The sequence below is a fragment of the Tauraco erythrolophus genome, chromosome Z, assembly GCF_009769465.1.
Source record: "Tauraco erythrolophus isolate bTauEry1 chromosome Z, bTauEry1.pri, whole genome shotgun sequence".
NCBI lineage: Eukaryota > Metazoa > Chordata > Aves > Musophagiformes > Musophagidae > Tauraco > Tauraco erythrolophus.
In genome coordinates, this window is record NC_141496.1 from 44,236,549 (window position 1) to 44,260,220 (window position 23,672).

Here is a 23,672-nt window from a genome sequence, read left to right on the forward strand (position 1 = left end):
GCTCTGTATTCTCTAGGCAAGCTCTGCCCAGGGCTGAGGATAAAGCTTTTATCGTTCATTTCACAAGGGTGGAAGAAGACAACAAAGCAGCTAAAAGTTGTATCGTGCTTTGACAGCTGAAAAGCAGAACAAAGCTATCTAACATTTAACTACCAAGGTACTAAACAAATTTTGCATTTCTGGCTTGTTTCAGCAGTTAGGTTCACCACGGAGGGAAAATAAAAGGGAACTGAAGATTGAGTCTCACATTACCAGCAAGCAGAGTACAAGCCTGAAGTGAGCTCAAATTAAGTGTTGCATTTGAGTGAGCTAGTGTAATGTGACATTGGAAAGATGTGCTTTTACAGCTCCCTCACTTATCACGTCAAAACCAAGCATGACTGTAGGTCTTCCTAGTCTTATTTAAAATACAGTTCAAAAGACAGCCGAAGAAAATTGCGCCGTTGCTGGATGAGTCACACAGAAGATGAGCGTGAAGTTGTTGACCAAGAACAAATAAAAATGAGGTCTTCATGCTTAGTTTTGAGGGCAACAAGTGCAAGCAGTATAGAAGGCACAGATAAGAAAAAAGTGAAGAAGTTTGCAAGTTTTTGTGCAAGACAGATCTCTCTTCTTTCTCCACTTTCCTCCTCCCCAAAAGAGAATTTTACAAAGTCTACAGTTTTCTAAATTCTGAACCTCTCTTGCATCAGAAGAGTATGCTCCAGACACAGCAATACAAAACAAGCAGCTCTGGAATTCGTAAATCTGTAGAACATCCCTCTCCAAGCAAAGGGAACCCATATGGTTGTCACACACAACATTCAGGGTCCCCAACAACTCTAGTATTTTAGGGGAGGTTCTAACCTGCACGTGTAGTTTTATTAATGCCTTTTTACCTTCATTTCAAAAGAGACTGCAAAGGTGCATGTTCTGTTGTCCCTGTCAAATGACTGTGTTTGGAAGTTACTGGCTTACCTTGGCTGTGAGAAACACGTTGAAGTGCTCATTAAAAGAAAGCACCGGGTGATCAGTTATTCTCTTCAAGAATTTGTCTAATGCTTTCCTCCTCGTCTCCACAAACTCTTCAGAAAAGCGATCGACAACGCCCTTCACCACAAATTTCTCAGGAAGAGGCTGTCAGAGACAAGCAAAATGCACAAGATTCAAAAGACCAAAAACTAACTTCTGCTATTTGGAAACATACAAAGCAACCCAACTCCATTCTTAACAGGAACTGAAATGTTGTGTTTGCTAACAGGAACCACACATCAGATGGGATGCCAGCCTTGCTCTGAATTACCCTTTAGCTGGTCTGGCCTAATGCTAGCAATTCTACTGAGTGGCTTCAGCTGAGAGCCACACCAGTGAAGCCTAGACAACACTCACTAAGTACTTCTGGCATAGCTTAGGGTGTTCCTCCCAAAGGCTTTCCATGGTCAAGCTCCAGCTGTAAAGGAGACATCAGCAGAGCTGCACACTATTCACTACAGCAACACGTGCACACACAGCCCCCACCCTGATGTTGAAGCAAAGCTGCTCAGTCCAAGGAAACACAAAATTTCACAATTCTACTTACTCTTCTCCTCCCTCCCCCAAATTCTGAACAATTTATTGCTCCTGGTCAGGGCCCTTCTACGGAGGGCTGATAGTCTTAGCAGCAGCACCACACTGAGTAGCAACAGATGAGCAGGCTTGACAAAGCGAATGGTTGAGTAGTCCAGGCTGCAGCCCTCCTGAAGCACTTGCACACTGGTCATCTATCATAGCCGGCATTCCTGGGCATGTTTGTGTACGTGGCAAAGGTGTGGCAAAGGTCTGCCAACATACCTACTTTTTCATCTTACCCCTATTTTGACTCCACCAATTCATCTCTGCAGTTCAGCTTAACATGTAAGCCCAAGTCTGCCTCCAGACTTGCTAGTTCTGCAGTCCCTCCTGTTACACTTAGGCTCCAGACTTCAAAGTACCATTTCAGATGGAAGATAACTCTTTAAGCTTCAGCATGGTTATTCTCAGTTCTACCACTAGGTATGCTTTTGTTCCTTCAGACAGCAGCGACTCGCAGATTAATATCAGTTTTAAAATTGTGCTTTGCAGTACTGTGAAACAGTCTGTCCAGACAGATAACCTGCTTACTTTTTGGCTAGCAATAACAGCCATTTTCACTCAGTTCAGGAATCGGGATTCTGCTCTGCAAAGAGCCTTTGTCACATGAAACCTGCGACAAAAGTAATTCGAAGAAAAATACATTGTGTATGCATATGGCTTTCCCATCATACCCTAGCTGATGTGGGATGAATGTGAAGACTGCACCTCCTAAAAAAACCCAGCCAGTGTGACTTTGCTGCAACACAGCTACATTTCGTCCACTATATTTAGTTCTAATGATTTAAGACTTATCTTATCATGCTTAGCATTCATATCAGTCATTCTAGTTAAAACAGTGTAAGGTATATTCTAATTAGACTTCAGAAGAAGAATAATGCTTAGTAGTCTTCAGGGAGGAAGAAACTCTCTTCCCTTGCCTTGCAAACCTTAGCTGGGATTCTATACTTTAGGAAGTCAATACCTCAGTGCCATATGCAGGAGGAAATGGATGAGCTAGAAGACTAGCTTAAAGAACCCTAGTTCAACCAAACACATGCAAACTAGCACTGAGTAATAACTAAAGTGAGCATTTGAGACCCACAGAAGGGTACATCTCTGCTACAGAGACTTCTGCCATCTAACCTGGTTTTAGCTGCAGCAGTAGTTAAAGTCCTTCACATTTTAGACCTTTGGAGTTCCATCTCAAGTAGTCAGTACACACAGCTAGCAACTGATATCCTGCTTTAACTGTGTGTCACTTATCTACCTTATAGTCTTCCAGCCGAATATCTGCTTCTCCCACCTGTCACACGAGCAGAGCTCACTGCAGTCAGAAACGGCTTCAAGTATCCCAACATTACTATCCAAAGACAAGATCCTTGGCCGTGTTAGGCTTATCTTGCTAGTCTAGAGACAGATCCGAGAGCATTTTTACCGTTGTTTGAAAGAACAGATTAGTATAAGTCTCAGATCATTTTAAAAATGGTTTTTGTCTTTTTAAAAAAAAAAAAAAAAATCAGTGACCAGATATGAAAAGGAACCCACATTCAGTTTAGTTTGGGCTCCTAGCTGTAGGCTATCATGACTCGCTGCACTGAGAAGACACATCATTTGTTACAGGAAGATTTTAGGCAGAGCCACTATTCTGAGATTAGGAAGACAATTTCCTTTCAGTATTTTATTAGACAGAAGACCTCCAGAGATTGCAGTACCTCCAGTTACAAACACAGATACTCTTAGACTGGCTTGAAACATCCTCTCAGAACACACTTGAGTCACAGTGGACCTGAAACTGCCTTTAGCTTCTATTCTCCACTTATTTCTAGGCAATAAATATATAAAGCATTCAGCAACCTCCTCGCCATAGCACTGCATGAGAGAAGATTAATAGGAAATTCCGTAACTGCTAACTTGCACATAAAGAGATAAAAGAGGGCAGTGCATCTTTATCCTTCCAGATTTTCTAGAAGACAGGCACTTAAGAGACTGCCTTGTTCTGCAGTCGGTTTCGTGTCTAGTATTAGAGCCACTTGTGCCAAATTTGCCATTCTTGTGTGCAACAAATTCCAGGTCATAGAAAAGGAGCTTGATTCCCTGGCTGTGACTCACCTTCTGCTGCTAAACTATTATTTATTGCCGTGCAGTCTTCAGGCAGGACTGGCTGCCTGTTAGCATACTTTAGAATCTGTAGAAGCTTAACCTTGATAGTTCCAGCTGTTCAGAGAACAGGGACGGAGAAGAGAGGGTCTGGGCAGCTAGCACAATAATCTCATGTCTCCACCTTATCTAAGCAAGCTCACACTCTCTCTTCTCTTCTCCCTACCCCTCAGTAAACATATTTGCTGCCAGTTAGTGGTGTCACATGGTTTTGAGAAGTATTTCTTATCTTTGAGAGGCTGAGCTATTATTCCACTTAGAGGCAAGAGAAATTAAGGACTTTAAATAGCTCTCTACCCTGGAACAGTCTAGCTGAACACTTCTCACACAGCCTAGTCCTTGCTGAGGGAGGGAGAGCAGAGAAACTTGTCCCCCATCCCAGATGGGCAAGCTGAAGTATGCTAGCAGCGTTGCTATTTCCCAACAATTCACCTCCTACAGGCCTTTTAGAATTTCCTTGTTCAGAAGAGTTCATGGTGGTGATCTTAAAGGTTTCCTACCTTTTCACATCTTCTACAGTATGAAAAAATAGACTGCTGAAGATCAGTGTCAAACTCTTCACATCACATAATGCGGTCAGACTGCCAGCTTCAGCAACAAGGTGTGTAGTAGTTTAGCCAGTCTCATCAGCTAAACTTCTGCCTACTGAAAACATGCAATAACTACCAGGCCAGAGGCTAAGATTTGTAAATTTATGCTAATAAACGTTAGCACAAAACAGTTTTAAAATTCTCTTTAAAACCAGCTCAAAAGGCCATCTTGAAAACTGACTGAGACTAGGACTTGAAGTACTTGTGCAGCTTTTCATAAGCCTCAGATACTTGGAAATTCACATGCAAAAATTGAGCAAACAGATGAAGCATATTCCATTTATGTCACAACAAATGTAGTCACCCCACATATTGCCCTACAAGAGGCTGCCAAATCTCACCTCTCAGGTGTGCCACTCTAAAAAAGTCTAAGCTTCATAATCAGTCAAGAATGGGAAGCTCTTCCCACTCCACTAGAAGAAAATCAAGTACCATATTTAAATCTAAATACTAGAAGAGAATGAAGTACTGTATTTAAATCTAAAGAGACGTATCACCAAAGTATCACCCTTAGAAGGCAGATACAGAACTGCCTGTAGTAGCAGACTCTTGCTTACTACCTACAGGAATGAGATGCGTTGGCTGAGACTCTTCCAGCTTGATTCTCAACCAGTCGAAGTCTTGGTACCGTCGGCGGACAGAATACTCTGGCAAATCAAACTCTGCTCGTGTGGTCTGGAAAAGAAGAACAGGATATGCTTAGTGTGCACCAAAACCTCTCACTTCAGAGCACAGCAGCAAATGCAGAACAGCCATCACTGGCAAGGGTGAGGCCAGAAAAGCCTTGCATGGGGACTCCATCCCCAAAATCATGTTGCAGCCACCATGAGAGGAAGATTCTCTGGTCTTTCAAACACTGGGAAAGCCAGCAATGAAAAAAGCTATTACTTGGAGCTGATATGTTCTTAAGATCTATTCATACTTCATTACATGTTCTGCTCAGATAAAATTTATGGGAGGAGTCTGAAGAGGAGAGTATGGTGTAATATGTTAATCTCTTGGCAGTTACAAGTTTGCAGGGAAAACTGCAAGAAATCCTCATTCCAAGGATGAGACTATTTTAGCCATCAAGAATTAAAAGTGAAGTTATTTAATGATCTGTTTATTCTATGAGGTTCATTAACCATGGGTTGAAACACACCATGTTTCATCACTGCCCTGTATTGCAGAAGTGACAGGCTTATTACACACCTTCAAAGTTAAAAGATTAGAATGTAAGTCATTGCTAGATTTGCTAAAGGACTGGTTTTGTTCATTTCCGAGAGGAAGAAATGAGTTTGTCTTCATTAAGTTGGTGTAAGCCTGACTACAGATATCAGAACATTAAGCTAAATCTTTAACATTTTCATTGATTAGGGCAAGGAGTTAAACTTGCCATTACGAGTTTGAGACAGAAGGTAAGTATACAGAGAAACTGCTGGCAAATGTTTTATCCAGTCCTCAAACAGTCCGTAGCCTGGAAAGACGACTGCACGGGGCTCCTTGCACAGTGCATATTGCAACTGCCTAAAAGGCACTAATAAAACTAGGTACCAAGAGCCTGGTATTGCGATAGCCCTGATTGGAAGGCAGATGGCCCTTATCATTACATTCCACTGAGAAGCACAGCTCACAGAGAAGCCTAGAGAGCTATTCTTAGTTACTTGCAACACCAAGACCATCTTGCAATGAAGGTGATGCCGCTGCACCAGCATGCTACATGTCTACAGCTAGACAGCAGCACCACTGCATTCTGAGGAACACACCAGCTCTCCTAGCTCTGAACTGGCACAGAGTCCGGCACTAGGTTGTGCTTTGCTACTCCTAGCCACTACAACTATCTGGTAAATTCCAGCAGAGATTTTGCTTTTACTTCCTGACTGAGAGCTACTGCCAAACATTTGGAGAGCATCAAGTAGTAGCCTTTAAATACAATCCACCTCTTCACTTGCTTTCTGGATGGCTCCAACTCTTCACCTTGGAGGTGCATGTTATCCCCCAGTAGGGATCTGGTACAAGTTCTATGCCAGAAGTCTTTCTGGGAGGAAACCGGCAGCCTTAGCACGCTATCAACAGAACAGTAGCTATAGTACACTAGAACAGCACACTCATGTGGTATTATCTACAAAATCATTTGATTTCTAGAAAAAAGAAAAGAAAAGGCATAGAGAGACAGAAAAGAAGCAGCCAAGCTCACCTCCTCCCTTCTTTGACCTGCTAGCTACGGTAAGAGATAAACACGTTAGTCCATGAACTAACATAATGAATGCTCATTAATGGAGCAGTTGTAGTCGAGGGACTACCAAGACCAAGACATCCACTGTGGATCTGTGCTTTACTCAGCTACACCTCAGAGTAACACCAGTTTATTTAACGTATTGAGAGTGCCACACTATAAATTAAGCTTCTGAGACTTCACATGAACCATTTTCACTTGTTTTGAGTATGAGACTGAACAGCGTTATGCTAGAACAAGATAATTCACACACATGTAGACAGTCCTCATCAGCCAGTAGTGCTGACTGCTTTGTTCTGTTAAGAGGGCAGTTATATCTCAGTCTTGCAGGAGATGACCCACAATTAAAAAAACAAAACAAAACAAAACACAAAACCAAAACAAAATTCAGTAGTGAGGAGAGCTTTTGTGAACTGGCTGTCATTGGGCAAAGGCCTCTTAAGAGATCAGACAGTAAGCGAATGAGAGTAACCAGGATGTACACACAGTACAGCATCTTATCCTGTAGCATGAGGAAGGTAAAGTCTCCCATCTGTTAGTGCTGAGAACCTTATTAACCAGTATTCCGCTAACAGTTAAAGAAAACTGTATAGGTATTATTCAGTCTAGAAGTAGGAAAGCAGGGAAAGTCTCAGTGCACAAACTTTACATCATTTACCGTTCATCTCTAGCAAACTGCTCCTACTACCTTCAGATCACAAGCAGATTTGCCAAGTTTTCCATATATCAGGTTTCGTTCCTCAGAGGGAAGCAGATGAAAATACATCATAGTCATCAGCATTTCAGTGTTTGCTTTACGGGCAGTCAAATCTAGATGGCAAATAAGCTTTTCAAAAACAGAACATAAGGGCCCTTCCAGGTTTTAACAACACCTCACTAATGCTGAAAGAATTTGGATCTCAGATCAAACTGTTCATCAGCAGCACAAGTTTTGTGTTTTGTTGGTTTGTTTTTTTTTTTTAAAGACTGCACACAAGGAAAGAAGGTCTTGCCACTGCCCAGGGATGGCAAGTGAATTGTTTGCGGCTTTGACACAGTTGAATTCCTCCTGCTTTCTTAGCAGTATCCATAAATCTTGTCTTGCAAGGATACATGTGTCTCCCAAAGGAAGCTGAGAAACTTATGTGGCAGATCTCAACCTCCCAAAAATAAAGGGTAAGACAGACATTTCCAGTGATTTACTGAAGGCTCCAGCACAGTTTCACTAAGTCAGCGCTGCAGTATTCTGGGCTCAGTTTTACTTGCTGGAAAGCAGGCAGAGTTACAGACACTTTTGCCTCTGTTGCTGGCATAGTTCTGACTTGAGGCACCATTAAGGCAATCCAAGTCTTGGTCTTGTGTAAGTCACTTGTCTTTCTTGAAAGGAGTTAGCAGTCAAACCTAAAGCTAGGCTGTGATGACTATGTGAAAGTATTTTTGTACCCTAATTCTAGTCTCTTACTACTCATGATTGTTGATTCCCCTCCCTGTTACTATTTAAGTTCGGGGTAAAATCTTCAACCAGAAATAGAGGAGAATGGCAGAGGGGGAAGGGAGCAAGGCTGGTGTTCTTAGCAGTTCATAGCTTTGTTTGCCTCAAATAGTTTAGCCTATTTGAAAAAGAGATTTTACACCTGTTCCTCTCTAAGGATCAAGCTGTTTCATGTGCTCAGGTAATTTATCCAATGCATGCACTGGAAACAGAAGGAGAAGGAAAAAGAAAACAAGACCTCCACTTGAGTATTGACCGGTTTGAAAGCCTCTCCGTTCAAGCCTGCAGAGCAACTGCATGACTCTGAAGAACAGCCCACAGCTGTTCAGACCTTTGTGGGAAAAGGCACAGAAGAGGCACTGCCATCCTAGAAAGTACAACAAAAGTGAAGTTAGAAGCACACTTACTTATGCTTCTCTCGGGAGAGATGACTACATAATGTAAGGGTAAGCTTTATTTCCCCCCCCTCCCTCCTTTGAAAGATCTGATTGATAAAACCCCTCTAGAGTACACATCAGTCTACCTGCAGAGTGCAAAGGCGTATCATCAGGAACACCTGAGACACTTCAATCATCGTGGACAAGATCAATTAAGTTCTAGTGCAAGTTTTACCCATCTTTTTTGTTTCACTAGCCACCTCATAAGAAAACTGCTGTTAGCGAGAAGAAAAAAAAGGGTATGAAAGAGTCAAGAGAGTCAGGTCTGAATCACTGTCCCTGTTATTTTGAGGATTCCCATTGCGTTCTTTAACATGCTCACCCAGAAGACAGGCTAGAGAATGATACCTAGCTCTTACTAGGAGGCTGTGAAAGCAGGGGCACAAGCAGGACGAAGTAAACTCCAAGCTTTCTTCTCAGTCTCCCTGCAAGCCATTGTTTCGGACCCTTCCTCAGCCACTACTGCCTGCTGACAGAGGCATCAGTGGACGAGAAGTCTTGAGCATGCGCAAGACTTCTCTTTTTTGCTGTTACAATGAAGGATCTTCCTAAAGTCAGTCTAAAAACCACACAACACAGAAGCAAGGCTGTGGTCAAGCTACACTTTGCCCTACAGTGGTGCCCAGTCACAGCCATGAGCAACACTACAGCACTAGCAATCACATTTTCCTCTTCCACCTAGTGATGCTGCTCTTCACAGCAAGGAAGCCTTCAGCATAACTCATTCTAGGACCTGTATCCAAACCTTTGAGGTTCCAGCACCATTCTTCAGTGGAGGAAAAAAAAAGCCCCCATCCCTGCCTCCTCATCCAGAGCCACCAGTGACCCTTTCAGCCCTTTCCAGGTCTCAAACCCTTCTCACGCAAGGCTGCAAGGGAGGTGGTAGGAAGGTATGGCCTTACACTGATGACAGAAGTAAATCCTGCTATAGAACTTTGACCTACAACCTGAAGGTGCAAGCATGGCCACTCATCCTCATCACTGTCTAGGGAGTATTCCTGTGCAGATTTTTTACCATGGTTAATTACTGCTTTCAGTTCTAATGGCTGATCGGGCAACTAGCTTGGCATCAAAGAGGCCTTGTTTGTATGGCAAGAATGAGTCAGGCCATTAATACTGTTAGTCTTTCAAATATTATTTTCTTAAACACTGGTAGATAGTGCTCGAGGTGCTGACCCTAGAGGTTAGCCAGAAGTTCACAAGAATAATCAATCTGAAGAGCTGAGGTTTTCGTGGTGATTGATAAGAATAAACTATGCACTGTTTCACAATAGTATGGTAATGCTATGATACAGCAGATTTATGTGCTACAGTGAGATCCCAAATAAAACAACTATTAACAGCCATGTAGGTAGATATGCAAAAATCAGAAGTACAGGATGAGGTTTGGGTTTTTTAATTTCAAAAAGGACACTGTTGAGTAATACATCTGATCTAAATACAGTAGACACCTTACCCATGTTCCGGAGTTCTGCTTTAAGAAGGAAGGGAACCCTTGTATGAACATGGGTTTTCAAGCAGAGGAACATTATTAGGGTGCAAATGCGTAGAGATATTTTATCTTGATAGAATAATCAGGTCTTAATTTAGGGGAGAAACAGCTTTAGCCAGTCTTAGCCATTTGCCTGTGAAAAGTTGTGTCTCATTCTGTGCTTCCTATTCCTTCTGATCATTTAACAGCTGGAGACTAAGCTGCTCCAAGAAAAGCTTCCTACAGTGCTTCTTAGAATTTTCTACTAGTTAAGATACAGCATTTCTTGCAAGATTAAGACACTTAGGGCAACAAAGAATGAGAACCCTATGGTAAGTGTGCAGTAAGAGGTAGTTAGCGTTTCAGAGAAATGACATTTTCTCCTGTGAAGCCTGAAAGTGGAACTTTGGAGCAGACATCTGGGAAAAAAAAAATTATCTGTGGCCTGCAAAGCCTTCCTTATCTCAAAATACAATATTCTCTCCAGTATATAGTGCCATCTAAGCACACCAGAGGAATGTTAATCGCTTTGGACAAGTAGATCAAGTATACTCGTAGTGAAGTTAGGGAACACTTTTCATCTTGGGTAACTACAAGTGCCCAAAACAGATGTCAACATCATCAACTAGCTTGTTCTCATTAGTGTCAGCTTCTTAACAGAAATCAACATTCCAGTTGTGAGTGCAGCAGACTTTTCAGATCACTCTTCCTATTAGTCTAATTAGATTGCATTAATGATTGAACTACAGCACATGCTGAAAAAATCTCTAGCTATTTCTTTTGGTAGGCAGTAGCATTCTTAGGCTACTTAGTTTTAGAAGCAGCTATACAGCTTTCTGTACTAACAACTGCAAGGAAACTAGTTTACAGTTGAGGATCAGGATTATGATTTAGGTAAGTGGCTGATAGAGGAAGTGTGGTAAACACTTTAAGCAACAAGCTTAAAGCATCTCAGAAAAAGGATAGACAATGTGAGATGATTAACAGTGAAACAAGAAGTTACATTCCCCTTCAGATTACTTTATACGAACAAACTTTCAAGTTAATGAAAGAAACTGGACTTGCAAGTCTAGAAACATTTCTATTTAAAAGCTAGAGACAAAAATCTAAAAAGTTTTGCATAGTTTCATATACTGAAGTAGTAACAGTTCTGCTAAGAGAAGTCACACCTTCGACACATTCACAAGGTACTGAAAGCACTAAGTTAATGTCTTTAAGATAAGGAAACAGAATGCAAGGCATAGACATCCAGAATATGCCCTAAAAAAAAACTCCCCAAAGGAAAACATACTATGAAAGGAGAACATTGCTTTGTACCTTTGTTGTAACCCGGTACGTGATATATGTCTCCATTGTGCACACATGTTTTTTGGGATCATCAACAGTAACAAAGAGGTCTCTAGTTTCCCCATCCAAATCATCATCCAGCTGCAGTCGGTTGAGGAGAGATGAGGAGGAGGCTGGGCTAGAAGTGTCCACAGGTGTGCCATTGGGTAGACTGAGATCCTGTATCGGAGAGATGAAAACAGCAAGTTTTTAACATGTGAGCAGATCCACTGTAAAGCACAGTATTCCCAAAGATGCCACTGACAAGCTTCACTAATACATTACAAGAGCTATTTATTCCAGCAGCTACAAGGATCATCCGTTTCCAGGATACCTGGGCAATCCTCTAATGTTCGGGCTTTGAGCATTAGGTTGCTCCACTGTTCCACAAGTCGAAGAGAAAGCACGTCACTACCACACCTCCCCTCAGTATGGCGCAACCTGGTTTCTACGTGTGAAGAAGTAGTATTGCTGAACCAACAGTTCCTGATGAGACTGAAACAACTTCGACTTCGAAAACAAAGCAGCTAGACAAATCAAGAGACCTACTCATAGGACAGGTTTCAGGCAAAGTGGGAAACCATTCAGCTGACTGGAATGCCGTCAGCCTTCACCTCCGGGGACTCCTATAGCAGAGGAAGGAGGGAAAACTTGTATCAGAGGCTTCCCATCCAGTCCATTAACTTCCAAATGCGTTGACAGCAGAGACTGAATTGCCATCACTGCACTACAGGACAGTCACAGATCATCCGCTCCAGCACCCATGTCTATGCACATCTCCCTTCTGGAGTCCCAAGCCCAAGGAAAACATTGCATTTTACTTTGAGAGGTCTTCTGTTCCATCCTTTCAATTCCAAGAGCATCATCCAGTGCCTAGGGAAGACAGAGGCTAAAGGAACCAGCAAGTGGCTATTTTAGGAAGAGAAGCACAAGGGTTTGGGAAGTCTGTAATTCCTTGAAACTGACTCAGCAGCCGGAGCGGGGGTGGGCACAGAACAGACCAAAAAAAGCTTTATAGCCAACTTGGTACATTCCCACACCTTTGAGTGTCACTCTGACATAGACCATCTACTCCATACAGCTAGCTAGTGGTTAGTCCCCTTTGCATAAATACCACTGCAACTTCACACGTGTTCTCTGCTCTGGTTTTGTAGCACAGGGAGCTGACAGCACATGACAAGTTGTATAATATTTACAAACATCTGACAACAGTATTAGAAAGTCCTAAAGATCCATGGCTGCTCTTTTCAAAGAAAAGAGGAGTTTGTTTGTTTTAGCTAGTAGCACAAGAACAGATTTATACACAGAGAGTTTCCCTCGTAAAGACAAAGGTTCCTCTGGTCACTAGACAGAGAAACATCACTACAGCTAAGCAGATTGACTAGAAGTGTTTCAGTTTTAAAATTACTGCTTAGCTCCAGCTTCACAGAGTCTTTAAGTGGCTAAATGAAATGTGTAATCTTAACAATACAATCCTGTTTGAGTAAGATCCTCTTTGTCCGTCAGTATTCCTTATGCAATTTTGGCTAATGTTCCAGCTGGACAAGGGTAATCCCTGTCTTCAAAAGAACTCCTCCTTTGTTCAAGGGTTCAGAATTACAGGTGACAGCTTCAAGTTAAAGCTACTTAGCCAGTCAAAAGCAGACCTTGATAAGAACAAGGCTAAGTTCCTAACAGTCTTTGTCACAAACCCATCATGGGAGCGCTGGGATTTTACAGACAGCCCTCTGCCTATTGCAGTCTTGCAGAACTGTGGTAGTATTGATCTTCGCCTTGGGGAGGTAGGGAGAATAATGCTTTAGCCTAGACATTTTGGGAAAGGGGCAATCTAAACTATCACCTACTAACAAAGAGGTTAGATGCATTCTCCCAGCTAATTCTCAGAAGTGGTTGCCAACAGATGAGATATTTCAGATTTAACTGGCAAGTGAGCCAAGAATTGGAAAGCAGGCCCTCAAATGCTCTCTTAAGAGGGCAAAAAAGCAGGATGAGCATGGCACAGCTTGCCTGCTCATACATGAGGTAGGCACAGCTCAAACCACACAAGCACCTGGCCCACGCTCAACACAACAGGAACAGATGCAACAGGAAGAAGCAAGCAATGCTGCAAGAACTCAGCAGATAAAGAGTTCGGTTGGAGTTTCACAAACAGAGTAAGCACAAGACAGGGTAAGATTAGCAACAGGAGATGTCTTCAGAAAAGCTGCAGTTCAGCTAGACAGGAGAATTTGGCTGAGCAAAGAGCGAGGCGAATCTTGGGACACTGCAGTAGCTGTCGACAAATCTGGTCCTGTTTCCAAAGGGAAAAGACAGCTCTTCATCACCCATGTGCAATAAGCATTAGTATAAGACAAGTTGTGCCAGAACCGCAGCCAGTCAAATTCTAAGCTTCCAGTATGGAAATTAATTAACTTGCAGAAACAGCTTAAGCCTGGTTGCACAGGAGATCTCAAAAGCTCATAACAAAACGCTTCCAAAAGAGAGCTTGCATAATATGATGGAATCTGCCTAAAATAAGGAAACTCTGCACCAAGGTGTCAGAATAACTGGAGGAAGGACCAAAGATGGAGCTTGCAGCCACTTGCATGAAGTTAGTGACTTTCCTCACTGGTTCTCTTGAGAGATAAAAATATCACAGTAGCATGTCTTGCACTTTTTAAGCAGGGCGCATAGGCTTATGAAGGCTGAAATCCCTTCAGTCTGCTTCGAGTGTGTTTTTGCAGGCACAGGTCCTCTGGAACATCTCAGGTCTTAAAATAAAGGCAGCGACAATTTCACCTGACCTCCGCCTTGGATAAAACACCTCAGATCTAGATCAAGTAAGGCTTCTACCATCAACTCTGGTTAGGAGCAGGAGGGCTGCTAGCTGTGAGGGGGTGGCAGGACAGATGATGTGTACATTGGAAGTACCACCATGCTCTGCCTCACCTGTGATGGCAGAACCCTGCCCTGGCAGTCCCAGCTGGCATCACACCCTGCTACTTGGCTAGTTTTCAGTAGTTGGAAGGCCAAGTCAGAAGCTTCTTAATGGATGGAGACTCCTAGCAAACTGCATAAGGAACGATGCTTACGACTGCTGAACCTTCGTTCAACAGTCGGCAGCATTGGTTTGATGAAGTCTTGCGCTGTGGCTGGAAAGAGGTTGGCTTTGAAGTGTCACAGCAGATGGGCTAGCAATCTAAGTTGTCTCAAGCTGTAATCTTTTCAGCAGAGCACCTCCTCATCATGTTAACCAGCACTGGCTTTTCTTCCATGGGACTCTGGGGATTTTTTGCAGTTGGGGAAGCAAGGCTACATCATCTGTTCTAGTCTACTTATACCATAGCAAGAGGAGTATGTCCTGCAGAGCCTAGCACAAAAGGAGACCTGCAGCCTTCCACGTTTCTACCTTCCAGTGTAGTTACCATACCCACAAGCATTAGAAATACTGACTAGTATTAATAGTTTTATATAATGAAGTCTGACTTCAGTGCCAGAGACTCAAGCACCAGCATCTCCTCTAGTACACCAAGTAGCTGCTCATCCACTGTTTTAAGCACCTATCCACATTTTCAGAGATCAGGACAGTCCAAGTCCCAGCAGGTACCTACTGCTCACAAAGCTCTTCACAGAGGTGAAAAAAAAAAGGAAGCCTTTTTGTCACAGCACCTGTTATTCATAGTACAGTCAGCCTGCCATGAATCTAAGCAGTGCCACATCAGGGAGGAAGAGAGGCTGTTTCTGGCAGCCAGAATGGAGGAGCTCAGGTGAAGGTCTATCAAGGCCTGGATCACAACCTACAGCAGAAATAGTAAGTCATTCAGACCTTCAGGTTCATGATCTACTGGTTAAGTACCAGGCTTTTCAGCACAGTAGTACAACCACCTACAGGCAGACCCTTCACATGTTCCTATGGAGTTTTTAGGATTCCTCAAGACACTCAAATTTATGGGTACATGAGATTAGATGACTCTAGCAGCACACGTTTTGTATCCTACAGTGCAGGGCAAGTAGGAACTAACTGCCTGTGTTGGAAATGCACAAGCCCTGCCAACTATGCAGGCTGCTATCTGGTAAGGAAGCAGCTTCACATTCTTTTGTTGTATTATGCAGTTCAAACACCTTCACTAGTCACCCTGCCTAGAAATAGGTACTAAATCTACCAAGAAGTTCACTTCATCCAAGTTTAAAATTCAACTGAATTTTATAAACTTGAAGTCTGCATGTGAGATGCAAAACGAGTTGGTAAGTTTCCAGCTGATGTCATCTTCTCCCTCCTTGATTCTCCCAGGAGTTTTTCCAAGACTCTGGATTTACAGAGCAGCTTGGATCCACATAAAGTAAAACCTCAGGAGCTTGGTATTCAGTCTTCTGGATGGCAGCCTCCTGCAATGGAGCAGTACACACCAGAGAAAGCATCCAGGACTCAGCCCTTCAAGGCTTTAAAAAAAAAAAAAGAGGTCTAAAATCCTGTAGGTACTGGCTTATTGTCAAGTGAAGATCATGAAGTCTCCTCCTGACTAAGTGCAGCTAGTCAATACAAACCGAATGTGACTTTTCACCTGTCCTGCCTCAGCAATCGTACAGCTGGACCAGGCAGCTTTGCTATGCAAGCAGAACTCCGTGAAGGAAGCAAAGAGGTGGTTCAGCCAGGTCTTCCAAGCACACGAGCTCCTCTCTGAAAAGAGTTAGCCTGAAACCACCTGATGTGCAAGCACATTGTTGTCATTCAACAGATGACAGTAAGTGACATTGAGAAATGTTGCTACTTAAAGGCAAGTGGTGCACTTAACCCCAAATATTCCTGCCTAACTCGGGGACCTTACAGCCAGGCCAGTACTACTAGAGCCTCACTGCTTTGCCTCTGGAATCAAGCACGCTGTACCTTTCTCCTTGTGTTTCAAGGTGTTCTGTTGCTTTTTGCCATCTATTTCCCCAAGAGACATAACCACAGATACAATCATGTTGAGGGGACAGTGATTCCACATGACAACTGCAGCTGGTTTCTGGAACAATCTCACCTTCATACCTTCAGTACACGACAATAAGTCACAGCAGAATTGTTGCTGGTGACTGGAAAACTCAAACAGTTTAGACATCAATATTTCCAAGACACTATAAAAGCTTGCGTTAATTTGGCTTTCACAGACCTGTTCATAGCATTACTTGTCTCACCCCAGCAAGTTTTGAAAGCAGGTATTTTTTGCTTATAGAGTTCTCTGCCACTAGCCTGTACAGGCCAGCTCTGGTAGAAAGAGAAAGCACCTCTCCATCCTCCAGACCATCTAGATCAGTTCGTCTGTCACTGACAGTACAGTATCCTATTAGAGGATCTCACTGAGCATCTGTATAGAGAACTCAGTCTGCACAAGACTATTATTCAATACCAGCAGCAGACAAATACCTAAACTTCTCTTCAGATAGAGAACAAGGAAATAAAGGGTAAGTAAATGCCTTTTCTGTATGTTAAGTTTCATTCCCTACCAGGCATCAGCATCATACATTATTTACTACAGGTCACCTTTGTTGCCTCACAGATATCTGAGATAGATATGAGATACTGCATGTCGTCTCCTCTTGCACTTGTCTTGGGGCAGGTACTTCGAGGCAAGAGTGACCAAAGTAGGGATTCAGACTCCTTGCTCTACAAGTTTGTTTTTTTTTTAAAAAAAAAAGAAAAAACTCACAGTTAAAACTCCAAAACCCCTATTTATTCTGAGGAGGAAGTATGACACTTCTACACTGATACAAAATAAGACAGTGCCAAGTTGTAGTTTGACAAGAACTATGAGAATCAACTTTTAAGACTGGACTTACCCTCCTGGGAAAGGGTAAGCAGTTACATGTTCACCAGCTCCTGACATCCTTCTCCAGTAACGGGAAAAAGTACAGTGTGTGTGGGTGTACGCACAGGAACAAGATTATACCCTCAGAAGAGGTCAGTGTTTTCCACTATATTAATCATCTAGAATCAGACTGCAAAGTTGAGGCTATTTTAAGAGCAACAAAGACTAATCTCAAATCAGAAGCAATACTTCTTGCTTTTACCTGGAAACATGTCAGCAGAGGAGGGACACACCAGGTGTAGAGGACACAAGCCCAGACTTTTACCTCCTAGCCCTGGAGGGTATTATGCAGCAAGTCTGTGGGCCCTACAGTGTTGGGCAGAAAGCCCCTAACTCTCACGAGGGGACCACACCTAGTCCAAGCTGCACCTCCACAGTTCCAGCAGTACCACGGGATTCTGCTCATCTAACCAAAAAGCCGCTAGACAAAGACTGGATCAATTTGTTCCTGGGATATTTTAGAAAGGTGTCAGAGTACAGCATGCTGCCAAGCCATGAGTCTGCTGACTTTGTTCTGGAGTTCACCACTTGAACTAGTGTTTCTGCTCTGCAGGTCAGAGTTGCCTGGAGATAAACTCCTCAGTATCCCTGAAAAAATAAGAATTTCAGACACAGCAGGTGAACAGCATGCAGTTTGGTGCCACTCGAGATCTAGGAGCATTCTTACTTACAAAGGTATCACACTTGGAATAGTGTTTGTTTACACTTTGGCTGGACAGAGAAACATTGGAACAAGTTTTGCAGAGACACTACAGGATTGACACGAGCACTTTCCAAGCCTTCCCATACAGGTCATGGAATTCCCACCTCTTTCCTGAGGCTAACAGCCAAGTTTCATAGGATGGATTATTTTACTTTGTGGTTTGTCTTCCCATAAGTCACGACAGTTAAGCTAACCAGAGCAAGAATGTGGGCACAGAAGCGTTTCCTGCAAATAGCGTTTTCAGCAAGCGCTGTAAGCCATCTCCTACCTCTGTTGCTGAAGTCTTCAGGGACTCAGCTATGGCTTGGTTTCAGCCCTCCTGTGTATAGGAGTAAAGGGGGATGTCACAAGAAAGTGTCAAGTACCACATCAGACCATCTGTTCATTCAGTCTGGCTGTATGTCTGTCTTCTTACAGAGTCCTTAAGAGGGTGGCCTCTTTTCCTAGTCTGGAAGGGGAAATGTGCAGTATCACACTAAAGCTAAATGTGGTTCAGGTTACACTCTAAAAATGAGTATCATGAGTGGCATCTCACAGATATTTTACAGCAGTTAAGACAAGTTCTTTAATACTAGTAATAAACCGTGTTACTGTGCTACCTTGTGCACAAAAGGTCAAAAGGCTTTGGGGGCCAGGCATTTGGCAGAGGAAATAGGTTATTATTTGGAGCAGACATTAATCAGGCAAAACGTAAAGGGATAAGGCATACTTTTGTTTTATTAACTCTCACTAACCTGACATGTACTTCCTCATAGCCCTTGAACAGGAAGGAAAGTGTAAGGAATAACAGGATGCTTGCCACATCTTATAGCTCCCTTACTGTGGCAAGGTATTTTAAATGCAAAGAGGTATTTTAACACATCCACAGGATGAACTATTCTTTTGGAAGAATCATAGAATGGCATAGGGTGCAAGAGACGTCAGAGATCATCTAATCCAACCTCCCTGTCATGGGCAGGGATGCCTCTCAACTAGACCAGGCTACTCAAGGCTCTGTCCAACTTGGCCTTGAACACCTTCAGGGAGGGGGCATCCACAACCTCTCTGGGCAATCTATTCCAAAGTCTTACCACCCTCGTACTGAAGAATTTCTTCCTAAGATCTAATCTAAATCTGTTGCCTTCAACTTAAACCCATTTCCCCTTGTCCTATCAGTGGACACTCTTGTAAAAAGTCCCTCCCCAGCCTTCCTGTAGGTTCCCTTCAGGTATTGGAAGGCAGCTATTAGGTCCCCCCCGAAGTCTTCTCTTTTCAAGGCTGAACAATCCCAGCTCCTGCAACCTGTCCTCGTAGCAGAGGTGCTCCAGCCCCTGGATCATCTTTGTGGCCCTCCTCTGAACACTCTCCAACAGATCTGTGTCTCTCTTATGGTGGGGACACCAGAACTGGACGCAGTATTTGAGGTGGGGTCTCACAAGAGCAGAGTAAAGGGGGAGAATCACCTCCCTCGACCTGCTGACCACACCTCTCTTGATACATCCCAGCATGCGGCTGGCCTTCTGGGCTGCATGAGCACACTGCCGGCTCATGTTGAGCTTCTCATCTATCAACACCCCCCAAAAATCCTTCTCTTCAGGGCTACTCTCAACTCACTCTGTGCCCAGTTTGCATTTGTGCCTAGGATTGGCCCAACCCAGGTGAAGGACCTTGCATTTTGACTTGTTGAAGCTCATGCAGTTTGCACTGGCCCATTTCTCAAGCCTATCAAGGTCCCTCTGGATGGCATCTCTTCCCTCAAGTGAGTCCACGGCACCACACAACTTGGTGTCGTCGGCAAACTTACTGAGGGTGCACTCAATGCCATCATCCATGTCGCTGACAAAGATGTTGAACAGCACTGAACCCAGAACAGACCCCTGAGGGACACTGCTTGACACTGGTCTCCATGTAGACATCGCGCCATTGACCACAACTCTTCGAGTGCAACCATCCAGCCAGTTCTTTATCCACCGAGTGGTCCATCTGTCAAATCCGTGTCTCACCATTTTAGAGACAAGGATGTCATGTGGGACAGTGTCAAACACCCTGCACAAGTCTAGGAAAATGACAACCATTGCTTTACCCATGTCAACCAGCGCTGTAGCTTTGTCATAGAAGGCCACTAAATTAGTCAGGCATGACTTGCCCGTAGTGAAGCCACGTTGGCTGTCACCAACCACTTGGTTATTTTATGTGCCTTAGTACAGCTACCAGAAGAATCTGTTCCATGATTTTACCTGGCACAGAGGTAAGGCTGACTGGTCTGTAGTTTCCTGGGTTGTCCTTGGTCCCTTTTTTAAAGGTGGGGGTGATGTTTGCCTGAAGAAATGGCCTCAGATCTAAGGTTAGCTTCTACATCTGTTTAAAAAGCACTAGAGTCCTCACAGTAAGCTGTATCTGTCATCCTAAGCAAAAAGCCAGTCTGGCAACTGTCCAGCAAGATTAGTTCAATTATGCTTAAGATGCAGAAAGTAGTAGAAAAATGCTCATGACCTAAAGAAAAGCAAGAGAATTTAACATTTAGGCAGACTTGGATTTGCATCTTTTAGCAGAGCTAAAGGTTCTTTCTTCCTTCTACAGTTCTGAGTAGAAGGCAACAGACACCAATCCCACTCCATCTCCAGAGCTCAAAGATCTCCACAAATGGCAGAAGCTGGATGTCTTCAAAAACATTTAGAAAAATACAGACCTTTAGAGTCAAGTCTCCAATTACTCTCCTCTCGCTCTGTTAAGTTCCACGTCCATCTGCAAGGAGTTTGCTTCAAGATTACTGCTTGTTGTATAACTTGAATTATTATCAAAAGGGTTCTGCAGCTGTGTGCACAGAACATTATAACCCATTTTAACATGCTAAAGATCACCTTGTTAATGAACAAGCCTAACAAACCCAGTGTTTTGTTTAAAGCTTCATTTTCAGAAACCTGAGCTCTGACCTTCTAAATAGCAAAGCAGCAGCCAGGATTCAGACCATGAGCAGGAAAACTTGAATCCAGCATATGACTGGGAGTCATTCCCAATCCAAGAAGCCAGATTTATATCTGATTACAGATGGAGCAGTTTGTTAAGCTTGTCCAAACGAAACTGCCTTCTCCTAGAGACATACGGCTTTGTGTTAAACCTCTGCAGACACACCACACAGCAGTTTTTTCCTGTTCACACTCTAGAAGTAGGTTTAGCTGCATCAGTTATCTAGACATCCAGTGTCACCAGAGTGTCAATTTGTTTGAGAGGTTTTCAAGACCAAACAGTAATTTTTTTTTTAACTGTGAACAGATGCAAAGGATTGGGGAGAAGCGGAGAGAAGAAACAGGAGGGAAGGAGATGATAGAAGGCTAGTAAGCACTATAGTATGCTGGTAAATACTTCATTTAAACAAGCAAGAATACACTTCTGTATTGCACTACAACGTGGGTTTCTTCATGCTCACTGTTTTAGATGAGTTGCATTAGCATTTCCCCACACAAGGTCAGTGGAGGTTTCATGAGAGCAAGTCAGACTGACGAGACATCACTGTGTAAGTAAAGGAGGCAGAAATATTGGAAGAGGAGAACTCATGTTTTCATCTCAAACCCTGGAGAGCTGGAGGAGTGTGTTCTTGGAGTAGCTCTCAGAGTTAGTTTAGGCAGATGCAGTTAAAGGGATAATCCTCCATCACGTTTGCTGATAAGCAAGATGTTTTCCAGCAGAAAGGCACTTACTCCTGGAGGGGTAAAATAAAGTGTGCTATCTGTTGAAAAAAAAGAAAAAAATAACAGGAAAAAAATCCACACAGTACAACTGCTTCACTCCCTGCTTTAAGGAGCACAAGTAAGGAAAAGCAGTCGTGCAGTATTTCCTCACACTATGAGAACTGTCTGTAGAGACTGATGGAGGGAAGAAACAAGGCATGAGATCTATAGACTAACTCACCTACAGAAAGAGCCTTTATTTATATGGCCTAAGTTCCCGACAGTGATTCTGGCACACACAGCTTCAAATGAAGTAAACTGACACAGGAGCAAGCTAGTCAGCACACAAAGTCAGAACACAAGTCCTGAAGATGCCAAGCTGATCACTGGCAATAAATGGTATTAATATTTTCCAAGGATTTTCCTGGCAACAATCCAAACACACAGCTTCACCTTGGCAGCATCCAAGACTTTCACTTACAGTTTGCTTTACATTAGCATCTGAAGAGCTACAGCAAAAGTCCCAGTTCTACCCAGATGAGCACAGGTTTGAGTATCACATGCGGTGCTCAGCTGCTGGCCATGGTGAACCCATGACAGGTAGTCAGTCTATCACTTACCATTCCCACCGCCAAGCTAGGCGAAAGCAGCTGTTGCTAACAGCATCTGCAGCATCCAGGGGGAAGAGGCTTCTCTGCCCTTGAGCAACACCCGCACTGCAGCATATTGCTTTCAAGGAACATATCACGTCATTCAAGCTCAATGGAAAAATGAGGCCAACTAAGCAGACAGACTAAGACAGGAGTGGGGTTTTTTTTACACCCTAAGAGACCTTTCAGAAAGATACAGCAAGTTCCATTCAAGCAGTGTAAGGCACCACTCTCCCCATGAGGACAGGGCATTGAACAAGTGTAGTAACAGCTTTCCTAGTAGATGTGACAGAGACAAGCTTCACCCCTTGCCAGTATTCCAGCTTTGAGAGGCTACTAGCTACCCTCATTAGACAGACAGCGTTAGGGTGGTTTAAAAGACCTTGTTTTTTCAGACTTAAAGTCAGCTTGTTGGAGCACAGACTAAGAATAAGAACCAGGATTGAAGCATGTGCTTCAGTGCTGTAAGCCATCCCATCAATAATCACAGTACAGACTACTGCAACTATTATTTTCCAAGACAGGCAGAGAGGTTGTCATCCTCACAGTAGGGTCTGCACTCCCTAATTTGAGGGTATCATCTAGAAGCAAGTAAAGCCTGTTGCTATTTACATTTTGTTCATTTTCCTAGAGAGTAGAGTACTACACAGCTTTGTGATGTCTTTGCTCCCACACGATAGTGTAGTTCTCGTCAACCTGAGATACATAAAGCCACAAACCAAAGTCCAGTAGAAGCCCATCTTTAGGGCTTAGAGACATCACTACTTTCACTTCTCACCTACTTCTTATTGCTTCATAGAAGCAGCGGCATAGAAGCTCTGAACATGGCTGTAAGACAGTGATGTTCTCCAAAAGAATACATGCTTTGAGGACCACTCCAGATATAGCTCTTGGCTGAGCTCTTTCCTTCCCTGCTGTACGAATTTTGGATTATTGCTTTTATTTTTAGATCCACTAACCCACGTCACCTACATGCTTATTCAAACAGGTATATCATGATTTCTGTGAAACGTTTGGTTGAGAGTTAACAGTTTTGGCATTATAACATCAACTATAGCTGAAATCAACATCTCTTTCCACCTCTCCCAATTCAGAAAATAAAACACGTCCCACGAACTCATCCATCAATAAACCATACAAGTTGGACTGACACGGAGAATGCTAACTCCTTAAGAGAGTTGCAGATCACTGCATTTGTTTTCCACCTTCAGTTGGCCACTGCAGTATTGCTAGTAGCTACCCTGCTGTCAGTCATTGCCCTTGGCAACAGGAAGAGAAACAGGTTCCCCACAGTTTCTCAATAATTTACTAAGAGTAAATTCATTCAGCTTTCACATCAGAGTTGCAGCTGCCACCACCTCCAGGATGGAGTTCGGAGCTGTCTGCCCCATCTCATCCCAGTGATGGGAGTAGTTTTCTCCAGCCACAAGAGCTCGGAGTACTGGCTGCACCGTAACCCAGGCTCAAGCAGACAAGTCAGCCACAGCTCAAAGAGTCAGCACAGCTCAGCGTTTCAGATCTTGCTCAAGGTCAGCAGAGAACAAGCCTCAGTGAAGTTAATTCTGAGAAATACGCAAGATTAAATGCCATTTTTAGTGGGAGTATTGTCTT

At 43.2% G+C, this 23,672-nt stretch overlaps 1 protein-coding gene across 1 annotated transcript in view; it reads right to left on the bottom strand.

Moving 5' to 3' along the window:
• SNX30 (sorting nexin family member 30) overlaps positions 1 to 23,672 on the bottom strand; it is a 51,471-nt gene that overhangs the window by 19,119 nt on the left and 8,680 nt on the right. The window contains exons 2-4 of the mRNA XM_009992394.2: positions 11,228 to 11,416; positions 4,881 to 4,991; positions 958 to 1,116 (exon numbers count right to left, since the gene is read on the bottom strand). Of these exons, the coding sequence (XP_009990696.2) occupies positions 958 to 1,116; positions 4,881 to 4,991; positions 11,228 to 11,416 (459 nt within the window). The remainder of the gene's footprint in view (positions 1 to 957; positions 1,117 to 4,880; positions 4,992 to 11,227; positions 11,417 to 23,672) is intronic.